Source organism: Odontesthes bonariensis, chromosome 23 (assembly GCF_027942865.1).
Source record: "Odontesthes bonariensis isolate fOdoBon6 chromosome 23, fOdoBon6.hap1, whole genome shotgun sequence".
Lineage (NCBI taxonomy): Eukaryota > Metazoa > Chordata > Actinopteri > Atheriniformes > Atherinopsidae > Odontesthes > Odontesthes bonariensis.
The window spans coordinates 231,844-244,041 of record NC_134528.1 but is presented as its reverse complement, the minus strand read 5'-3'; the positions used below and the strand labels follow the sequence as shown (position 1 = coordinate 244,041).

Sequence of the window (12,198 nt, the reverse complement as noted above, 5' to 3'; positions counted from 1 at the left end):
TACTGTAAAGTATGTACCTTATACTGTAAAGTGTGTACTTTATACTGTAAACTGTGTACTTTAAACAGTAAAGTGTGTACCTTATACAGTAAAGTGTGTACCTTATACAGTAAAGTGTGTACTTTATACTGTAAAGTGTGTACCTTAATCAGTAAAGTATGTACCTTATACAGTAAAGTGTGTACTTTATACTGTAAAGTATGTACCTTATACAGTAAAGTGTGTACCTTATACAGTAAAGTGTGTACTTTATACTGTAAACTGTGTACATTAAACAGTAAAGTGTGTACCTTATACAGTAAAGTGTGTACTTTATACTGTAAAGTGTGTACCTTAATCAGTAAAGTATGTACCTTATACAGTAAAGTGTGTACTTTATACTGTAAAGTATGTACCTTATACAGTAAAGTGTGTACCTTATACAGTAAAGTGTGTACTTTATACTGTAAACTGTGTACATTAAACAGTAAAGTGTGTACCTTATACAGTAAAGTGTGTACTTTATACTGTAAAGTATGTACCTTATACAGTAAAGTGTGTACCTTATACTGTAAAGTGTGTACTTTATACTGTAAACTGTGTACTTTAAACAGTAAAGTGTGTACCTTATACAGTAAAGTGTGTACCTTATACTGTAAAGTTTGTACTTTATACTGTAAAGTATGTACCTTATACAGTAAAGTGTGTACCTTATACTGTAAAGTTTGTACTTTATACTGTAAAGTGTGTACTTTAAACAGTAAAGTGTGTACCTTATACTGTAAACTGTGTACTTTAAACAGTAAAGTGTGTACTTTATACTGTAAACTGTGTACTTTAAACAGTAAAGTGTGTACCTTATACTGTAAAGTTTGTACTTTATACAGTAAAGTGTGTTTTGGGTCATATAGAATCTTATGCTGTGAGCTGGTATTCTGGATTTCTTTAAATTCACTGTTTTGTGGCATTGCTGCTGCGAGTGGTTTAATGAAGATGGAAAACAAAGATGGAGGGAGTCTGCATCCTTTTGTGGTTCCCCGGTGAGGAGTGATCCTTTGGGATGTGATCCTTTTTGGTGAAGTGGACAGTATTTTAACTCTGCATTAAGTGCTTTTTATGCGTCTCATGATACATTTCTGGTTTGGATTAGCTTCTGCTGATTGATTGAACATTGATCTTTGTTTGCTGTCTCATATATTCCTATTTTTAATAAAACCAGACTGATTAAGAACGGAGGTACTGTTTCTATTCTAATAGTGAGAGCCTTGGTGGTGATCTTCAGGTCGTTTTTTATTGAGGACAGAGGATGAGAATGAGGCAGTTTTGGAAAATGGATAACTGAACTGAAGAAGTGATGGATCAGTATATGTTATTCTTTTGGGATCGGTGTAACTGCGTTACCTGTATAGACGAAGCGTCCTGGAGCTCCTTTACAGAACTGCTTGGACTTGTAGGACAGCGTGACCTCGACGACCCCGGGGATGTGACGGGGCGGAGTCTGGACCCGGATGGCGTGTGGCGTGATCAGCTGGATGGAGACATCAGAGACATCAGAGACATCTCAGTGTTAGGGTTAGGGTTAGTAAGGTTTCTAACTAAAGGGATGTCTGTATCTGCTCTGGGTGCAGATTATTCTTTATTATCTGATTGATCAGCGTGTGTTACCTCACTCCACACCAGCATGGTGCCAAACACGACCTGCAGCCCATCGAAGAAGTTGTCTCCAATGAGGATGACGGTGGCTCCGCCCGTGGTCCAGCCCTCGCTGGGACTGATGGCTTTTATACAAGGAGTGGCTGCTGGACAAGAGACACCAACAGAGACAGAGAGTGAGGATCTGAACATCGTTATAACCCAACCCTGCACCTGGGCTCAGTTCGCCCGTAAGGAGAGGACTCACGGTCACTCCAGAACATGAGGCACAAGAAAAGGAACGAAACGAAAAACTGAAAAGAGAATCAGGAATAATGCAGCTAAATGTGTGGCAGCAGGTCTGCCAGCTGCAGAGAAAAAGCTGTTTGTCAGCCTGGTTGTTCTGGTTCTGATGGTATTAGGGTAACCCTAACCACCAACCTCTTCCTGGTGGGAGCAGGGTCCGCAGGCCATGACTTCTACACACAATACCCCATAATGACAAAGTGAAACAAGCTTATTTGAAACCTTTGCAAATTCATTACAAATAAAAAACAAAAATTAAACATTTACAGAAGTATTGCCGTGACCCTCCAAAGTGAGCTCAGGTGCATCCTGTTTCCACTGATCATCCTATTTTACTTTAGTTTTTTATTTGTAATAAATTCAAACTTGTTTCACTTTGTACTTATGGGGTATTGTGTGTAGAATACTGAGGTAAAAGATGAATTTGGTAAGGCTGGAACAGAATACTGTGGAAAAGGTGGAGCACTGGGAATACTCTCCGGATATTCAGAATATATCATCCTGGTTTACCTTTGCTCCTCACCAGATTATTCTATCTTATTGTTCTCTGCCGTCTCTTCTTTGTTGCCTGTTCCTTTGTCTTCTTGTCACTCGTTTGGTTGGTCCCTTCTTTTTGTTTCTTTGTGCTTCGGCGGTGCCGTTTTGTAAATAAAACCTGTGATATTCCAGGCCTGGTTTCACCAGATGGACTGTAACATGCAGTCATAGATTCAAATGAACAAAACCTAAAAAGGGAGCCATCATATCTGCACATACTGTATATATATATATATATATAGGTATGATGCTCAGTCCAAATGTTGAGGCAGAGGAAGTCTTTGCTGACATAAAGCAGCTTGAACAGTGCTGTTAATGCTTCACTACAAGCTAACAGATGCTAACAGTTGCTAACAGATGGCAGAGCAGGGTTCACTGAGCCTCGATGCTCTGTTTGTAATGAACAGAGTCAGAATGAAGAAGGATATCGGTAAGATCCGATGCTGTCAGAGTGAACAGGGAGTTCTTCCATGAGTCCAGAGCTCTCTGATTAAATGTCCAACATTCTGCAGACTGTGTTCCAGTGATAGTCGTGAACCCTTCGGTCAAACGGACCGACCCGTTGAATCTTGATTTGAAGCTAAAACAAAACTAAGTGAAACTTTCTTCTGAGCTCCTTAAAGGCCCCTCAGAACATCGCTGAAGGGCCCGGAGCCGCAGGTTGGGAACCGCTGATCTACATCACAGCAGCAACACTGAAGGCCTCACAGAAACATGCACACTCGTGCGCACACACCCCGACAGAGAACGTGAGTTAATTGGGTGGTGGCTTTTATCCGCTTTAGCTTCACTTCAGAACCACACAGACGCACACACACACAGAGCAGTAATGACTGTCTTCTTTCAAGTGCAGCAGATTAATTATAAAGTGAAATGAAGACACGGAGTGTGAGTCGGGCAGCTAATCTCATCACTGATGACTTCAAATCACTTTACAGCACCTGACCTCTGTTAGCTTCTGTTCTGTTAGCTTCTGTTCTGCTCTGAACACTCAGAAACTCTGGTGTCAACATCAAGAACCAGCTCGAGTGTGGAACACAGGTGGAACAGGTCCAGAAGTAAGTGAATCAGGCTGTTAGAGGACTGCTATACAGGACTGTCTGTGGGCCAGAGAGGCTCCACCGACTCTTTGTCATGACCATGTCAGCTTGTTCTCTCACTTGATTTGCTCAATTCAAAATTATTTATAAAGAACCAAATTACAACAAATGTCATCTCAAGGGACTTCAGAGATACAGTCCAATTCAAGCCAATTAGAATCCAATTAATTGTAATACAATCATAATTAATCAAATCCAATTCATTAAATTCCAAATTAGTTCAATTCATATAGAGCCAATTAAAAAAAGTAGCCTAGCGAAGGAAACCAGCAGGTTGCACTGAAACTTCTCTCTGATCCAGTCCAAACTCCATCAGAACCAGAACCAGGAAGAAACCTCCATCAGAACCAGAACCAGGAGGAAACCTCCATCAGAACCAGAACCAGGAAGAAACCACCATCAGAACCAGAACCAGGACGAAACCTCCATCAGAACCAGAACCAGGAAGAAACCACCATCAGAACCAGAACCAGGAGGAAACCTCCATCAGAACCAGAACCAGGACGAAACCTCCATCAGAACCAGGAGGAAACCTCCATCAGAACCAGAACCAGGAAGAAACCACCATCAGAACCAGAACCAGGAGGAAACCTCCATCAGAACCAGAACCTCCATCAGAACCAGAACCAGTAAGAAACCTCCATCAGAACCAGGAGGAAACCTCCATCAGAACCAGAACCAGGAAGAAACCACCATCAGAACCAGAACCAGGAAGAAACCACCATCAGAACCAGAACCAGGAGGAAACCTCCATCAGAACCAGAACCTCCATCAGAACCAGAACCAGTAAGAAACCTCCATCAGAACCAGGAAGAAACCACCATCAGAACCAGAACCAGGAGGAAACCTCCATCAGAACCAGAACCTCCATCAGAACCAGAACCAGTAAGAAACCTCCATCAGAACCAGAACCAGGAGGAAACCTCCATCAGAACCAGAACCAGGAAGAAACCTCCATCAAAACCAGGAGGAAATCTCCATCAGAACCAGAACCAGGAAGAAACCTCCATCAGAACCAGAACCAAGAAGAAACCTCCATCAGAACCAGAACCAGGAGGAAACCTCCATCAGAACCAGAACCAGGAAGAAACCACCATCAGAACCAGAACCAGGAAGAAACCTCCATCAGAACCAGAACCAAGAAGAAACCTCCATCAGAACCAGAACCAGGAGGAAACCTCCATCAGAACCAGAACCAGGAAGAAACCACCATCAGAACCAGAACCAGGAAGAAACCTCCATCAGAACCAGAACCAGGAAGAAACCTCCATCAGAACCAGAACCAGGAAGAAACCATCAGAACCAGAACCAGGAGGAAACCTCCATCAGAACCAGGAAGAAACCTCCATCAGAACCAGAACCAGGAGGAAACCTCCATCAGAACCAGAACCAAGAAGAAACCTCCATCAGAACCAGAACCAGGAGGAAACCTCCATCAGAACCAGAACCAGGAAGAAACCTCCATCAGAACCAGAACCAGGAAGAAACCATCAGAACCAGAACCAGGAAGAAACCTCCATCAGAACCAGAACCAGGAAGAAACCTCCATCAGAACCAGAACCAGGAAGAAACCATCAGAACCAGAACCAGGAGGAAACCTCCATCAGAACCAGGAAGAAACCACCATCAGAACCAGAACCAGGAGGAAACCTCCATCAGAACCAGAACCAGGAAGAAACCTCCATCAGAACCAGAACCAGGAAGAAACCATCAGAACCAGAACCAGGAGGAAACCTCCATCAGAACCAGGAAGAAACCACCATCAGAACCAGAACCAGGAGGAAACCTCCATCAGAACCAGAACCAGGAAGAAACCTCCATCAGAACCAGAACCAGGAAGAAACCTCCATCAGAACCAGAACCAGGAAGAAACCATCAGAACCAGAACCAGGAGGAAACCTCCATCAGAACCAGGAAGAAACCACCATCAGAACCAGAACCAGGAGGAAACCTCCATCAGAACCAGAACCAGGAAGAAACCATCAGAACCAGAACCAGGAAGAAACCTCCATCAGAACCAGAACCAGGAAGAAACCTCCATCAGAACCAGAACCAGGAGGAAACCTCCATCAGAACCAGGAAGAAACCACCATCAGAACCAGAACCAGTAAGAAACCTCCATCAGAACCAGAACCAGGAAGAAACCATCAGAACCAGAACCAGGAGGAAACCTCCATCAGAACCAGGAAGAAACCACCATCAGAACCAGAACCAGTAAGAAACCTCCATCAGAACCAGAACCAGTAAGAAACCTCCATCAGAACCAGAACCAGGAGGAAACCTCCATCAGAACCAGAACCAGGAAGAAACCATCAGAACCAGAACCAGGAGGAAACCTCCATCAGAACCAGAACCAGGAAGGGCAGCCATCTGCCTGGACCAGCTGGGGTTAATTAGTTAATTTGTCTGTGCAGCATCTCTGTCTGTAGATGATCTACTGGAGCAGAATCCCAAAAAACATACCAACTAAAACCAACCCAAACCAGTTCTACCCAGTCTCAACCTATCCAAACCAGTCTAAACCAACCCTACACCAATCCAAAACACCACATACCAACTCAAACCAGTAGCCAGTCTAAACCAGTCCAAACTATGATCACCATCACCAAACTGGTGTAAGAATCAGTTCATCCAGTTGGTTTCTAGAACTACGAGAACATCATCAAAGCGACTAATGATTGTCCGATAAACACGTAAACGCAGCACAAACTGACGGTTTCCCGTCTTTTCTGAGCTGAATCTTTCACAATCTGCCTTCTGTTTGTGACGGCGTGTGGTCTGTCCCACAGATTTCACCAGTTGTGATGAGAACATTTCCTTATCACGCCGACTCAATTATTAACTGACTCTGGAAAAGCAAGCGAGCAGAGAGGACTCCCCACGGGATTCTGCTGCTTCTGACAGGGAGGGGTGGTTTCTATGGTTACTGTCTTTAATTAGGAGGGCAATTAAAGAGGCTGAACGGCCCAAGAAGAAGACGCACACACAGTGTCCTCTCTGGGGATGGGGAGGCTTCTGGTCTTCCTGCCCACCATCCACTGGGCTGATTTCTTTTCAAAGACCAAATTATGCTCTTCTGTCTCCCGACACTCGGCCGCTCAGGTTCCCTGATGTCACAGCGGCGCCTGAAAGCGCCTGAAAGCGCCTGAAAGCGCTGCATTCAACCTGAACGCCGCCACCAGCGGGTCCATTAAAGTGTCATGTGACACACTGTTCTGCTGGAGCATGATTGGTCCACAGCAGTAACAGCACCCAACACTCATTGAACTCATTGAGTGTAAAACCTGCGTACCTTCAGATGGGTCCAATCTCCGGGCTCGGCGGCCATGTTTGGAGTTGTTGTGAACGAACATGTTGTCAGAGACGGCGAGAACATGGCCGTCCACGTTCACTGTTGTAGAGACCACCACCTGCAAGCACACACACAAAAAACTTTATTTACAAGGAACATCAGGTCCCAGCTGTGGTGAAAAAGACAACAACATGGAAAAAACATTTAAATCTTTCTACCAATCAGAAAGCAGCAGGTCCACTGATCTTCGGTTTGAATGTAAACTCTCACAGTTTTAGCCCATTTCACTGAATTAAAGGTAGAATTCATGCTTTTCATCACAGGGAGGAAACATCTGGTGTTTGTACCTGTCTGTGAATGGGCAACAGAACCTGTTCAGACTCGTGCACATACTCAGATTCTGTGCACAGTACAGGCCTCTGAACGTGTTTCCTGAGCATGAATTTGGAAGATTTCCTAATAGTTGCAGTAGAAACAGATCGCCACCTAGCATGAGTCGTGCACGTGTAGCTTTAGCTCTGTTACGTCTCAGTGTGGAGAGACCAACTGTTGGTATTGTTGCCATGGAGATATGTATCCAGGAATTTTGGGGGCGTGGCTTCTGAAAGAGCCCCTGAGGGGAGAGCGTCTTTGTGGGTTTAAGCCCGACTCTAATAAAACTGAGTTGGTATGACATCATTTACAATATGCAAAAATAAAATGAATAAGGAAAAATAAATTATATTAAATAAAAAAATAGATAAAAAGATGATATCAGGATGTTATATTTGCAATGATATTTCAGTGTGTCATAGTCTGCTGGGGCCCCCTCTGACATCACAGTCTCTGGTTGTGGTTGTTCATCATCTTCGACAAGTTGCTGTGGCAACTCCTTATCACCTTTACCTCACCCTTACCACCTTTACCTCACCCTTACCACCTTTACCTCACCCTTACCACCTTTACCTCACCTTCACCACCTTTACCTCACCCTTATCACCTTTACCTCACCCTTATAACCTTTACCTCACCTTCACCACCTTTACCTCACCCTTATAACCTTTACCTCACCTTCACCACCTTTACCTCACCCTTATCACCTTTACCTCACCCTTACCACCTTTACCTCACCTTCACCACCTTTACCTCACCCTTATCACCTTTACCTCACCCTTATAACCTTTACCTCACCTTCACCACCTTTACCTCACCCTTATCACCTTTACCTCACCCTTACCACCTTTACCTCACCTTCACCACCTTTACCTCACCCTTATCACCTTTACCTCACCCTTATCACCTTTACCTCACCTTCACCACCTTTACCTCACCCTTATAACCTTTACCTCACCCTTATAACCTTTACCTCACCCTTACCACCTTTACCTCACCTTCACCACCTTTACCTCACCCTTATAACCTTTACCTCACCCTTACCACCTTTACCTCACCCTTACCACCTTTACCTCACCTTCACCATCTTACCTCACCCTTATAACCTTTACCTCACCCTTACCACCTTTACCTCACCCTTATAACCTTTACCTCACCTTCACCATCTTTACCTCACCCTTACCACCTTTACCTCACCTTCACCACCTTTACCTCACCCTTATAACCTTTACCTCACCCTTACCACCTTTACCTCACCCTTATAACCTTTACCTCACCTTCACCACCTTTACCTCACCCTTATCACCTTTACCTCACCCTTACCACCTTTACCTCACCCTTACCACCTTTACCTCACCCTTATAACCTTTACCTCACCCTTATCACCTTTACCTCACCCTTATAACCTTTACCTCACCCTTATAACCTTTACCTCACCCTTACCACCTTTACCTCACCCTTACCACCTTTACCTCACCCTTATAACCTTTACCTCACCCTTATAACCTTTACCTCACCCTTACCACCTTTACCTCACCTTATAACCTTTACCTCACCCTTACCACCTTACCTCACCCTTACCACCTTTACCTCACCCTTATAACCTTACCTCACCTTCACACCTTACCTCACCTACCACCTTACCTCACCCTATCACCTTTACCTCACCCTTATCACCTTTACCTCACCCTTATAACCTTTACCTCACCCTTATAACCTTTACCTCACCCTTACCACCTTTACCTCACCCTTACCACCTTTACCTCACCCTTACAACCTTTACCTCACCCCTTACCACCCTTTACCTCACCCTTACCACCCTTTACCTCACCCTTACCACCTTTACCCTCACCCTTCCACCTTACCTACCTCACACCTTAACCTTACCACCCTTCACCTTACCTCACCCTTACCACCTTTACCTCACCCTAATCCTTACCTCACCCTTACACCTTTACCTCACCCTTACCACCTTTACCTCACCCTTATCACCTTACCTCACCCTTCCACCTTACCTCACCCTTAACACCTTTACCTCACCCTTACCACCTTACCCACCTCACCCTTACCACCCTTAACCTACCCACCTTCACCACCTTTACCTCACCCTTATCACCTTTACCTCACCCTTACCACCTTACCTCACCTTCACCCCTTTACCTCACCCTTATAACCTTACCTCACCCTTACCACCCTTTACCTCCCTACCCCTTACCTAACCCTTTACCTCACCCTTATCACCTTACCTCACCCCTTACCACCTTTACCTCACCTTCACCACCTTTACCTCACCCTTAAAACCTTTACCTCACCCTTATCACCTTTACCTCACCCTTATCACCTTACCTCACCTTCACCACCTTTACCTCACCCTTATAACCTTTACCTCACCCTTATCACCTTTACCTCACCCTTACCACCTTTACCTCACCCTTACCACCTTTACCTCACCCTTATAACCTTTACCTCACCCTTACCACCTTTACCTCACCTTCACCACCTTTACCTCACCCTTACCACCTTTACCTCACCTTCACCACCTTTACCTCACCCTTATAACCTTACCTCACCCTTCACCACCTTTACCTCACCCTTACCACCTTACCTCACCTTCACCACCTTTACCTCACCCTTATAACCTTTACCTCACCCTTACCACCTTTACCTCACCTTCACCACCTTACCTCACCCTTATAACCTTTACCTCACCCTTATAACCTTTACCTCACCTTCACCACCTTTACCTCACCCTTATCACCTTTACCTCACCCTTATCACCTTTACCTCACCCTTATCACCTTACCTCACCCTTACCACCTTTACCTCACCCTTACCACCTTTACCTCACCCTTATAACCTTTACCTCACCCTTACCACCTTTACCTCACCCTTATCACCTTTACCTCACCCTTACCACCTTAACCTCACCTTCACCACCTTACCTCACCCTTATAACCTTTACCTCACCTTCACCACCTTTACCTCACCCTTATCACCTTTACCTCACCCTTACCACCTTACCTCACCTTCACCACCTTTACCTCACCCTTATAACCTTTACCTCACCTTCACCACCTTTACCTCACCCTTATCACCTTTACCTCACCCTTATAACCTTTACCTCACCCTTATCACCTTTACCTAACCCTTACCACCTTTACCTCACCTTCACCACCTTACCTCACCCTTATAACCTTTACCTCACCCTATCACCTTTACCTCACCCTTATAACCTTACCTCACCCTTACCACCTTTACCTCACCCTTATCACCTTTACCTCACCCTTACCACCTTTACCTCACCTTCACCACCTTTACCTCACCCTTATAACCTTTACCTCACCCTTATCACCTTTACCTCACCCTTATAACCTTTACCTCACCCTTATCACCTTTACCTCACCCTTACCACCTTTACCCTCACCTTCACCACCTTTACCTCACCCTTACCACCTTTACCTCACCTTCACCACCTTTACCTCACCCTTATAACCTTTACCTCACCCTTATCACCTTTACCTCACCCTTATCACCTTTACCTCACCCTTATCACCTTTACCTCACCCTTATCACCTTTACCTCACCCTTATCACCTTTACCTCACCCTTACCACCTTTACCTCACCCTTATCACCTTTACCTCACCCTACCACCTTTACCTCACCCTTATCACCTTACCTCACCCTTATCACCTTTACCTAACCCTTATCACCTTTACCTCACCCTTATAACCTTTACCTCACCTTCACCACCTTACCTCACCCTTATCACCTTTACCTCACCCTTATCACCTTTACCTCACCCTTATCACCTTTACCTCACCCTTACCACCTTACCTCACCCTTATCACCTTACCTCACCCTTATCACCTTTACCTCACCCTTATCACCTTACCTCACCCTTACCACCTTTACCTCACCCTTACCACCTTTACCTCACCCTTATAACCTTTACCTCACCCTTATAACCTTACCTCACCCTTACCACCTTTACCTCACCCTTATCACCTTACCTCACCCTTATCACCTTACCTCACCCTTATAACCTTTACCTCACCTTCACCACCTTTACCTCACCCTTATCACCTTTACCTCACCCTTATCACCTTTACCTCACCCTTACCACCATTACCTCACCCATATCACCTTACCTCACCCTTATCACCTTTACCTCACCCTTATAACCTTTACCTCACCCTTATCACCTTTACCTCACCCTTACCACCTTTACCTCACCCTTAACACCTTTACCTCACCCTTACCACCTTTACCTCACCCTTATAACCTTTACCTCACCCTTATAACCTTTAACTCACCCTTATCACCTTACCTCACCCTTATCACCTTTACCTCACCCTTATAACCTTTACCTCACCCTTATCACCTTTACCTCACCCTTATAACCTTTACCTCACCTTCACCACCTTTACCTCACCCTTATCACCTTTACCTCACCCTTATAACCTTTACCTCACCTTCACCACCTTTACCTCACCCATATAACCTTTACCTCACCCTTATCACCTTTACCTCACCCTTATAACCTTACCTCACCTTCACCACCTTTACCTCACCCTTATCACCTTTACCTCACCCTTATAACCTTTACCTCACCCTTATGACCTTACCTCACCCTTACCACCTTTACCTCACCCTTATCACCTTTACCTCACCCTTACCACCTTTACCTCACCCTTATAACCTTTACCTCACCCTTATAACCTTTAACTCACCCTTATCACCTTTACCTCACCCTTATAACCTTTACCTCACCCTTATCACCTTACCTCACCCTTATAACCTTTACCTCACCCTTATCACCTTTACCTCACCCTTACCACCTTACCTCACCCTTATCACCTTTACCTCACCCTTACCACCTTTACCTCACCCTTATAACCTTTACCTCACCCTTATAACCTTTAACTCACCCTTATCACCTTACCTCACCCTTATCACCTTTACCTCACCCTTATAACCTT

General features: G+C 44.8%; 1 protein-coding gene across 1 annotated transcript in view; it reads right to left on the bottom strand.

The window, feature by feature from the left end:
- The window catches only part of LOC142374476 (transcription factor COE3-like), a gene marked incomplete at its 3' end in the record, with an annotated part of 45,295 nt that overhangs the window by 26,449 nt on the left and 6,648 nt on the right, over positions 1 to 12,198 (bottom strand). The window contains exons 3-5 of the mRNA XM_075458202.1: positions 6,847 to 6,964; positions 1,645 to 1,778; positions 1,381 to 1,507 (exon numbers count right to left, since the gene is read on the bottom strand). Coding sequence (XP_075314317.1) covers positions 1,381 to 1,507; positions 1,645 to 1,778; positions 6,847 to 6,964 — 379 coding nt within the window. The remainder of the gene's footprint in view (positions 1 to 1,380; positions 1,508 to 1,644; positions 1,779 to 6,846; positions 6,965 to 12,198) is intronic.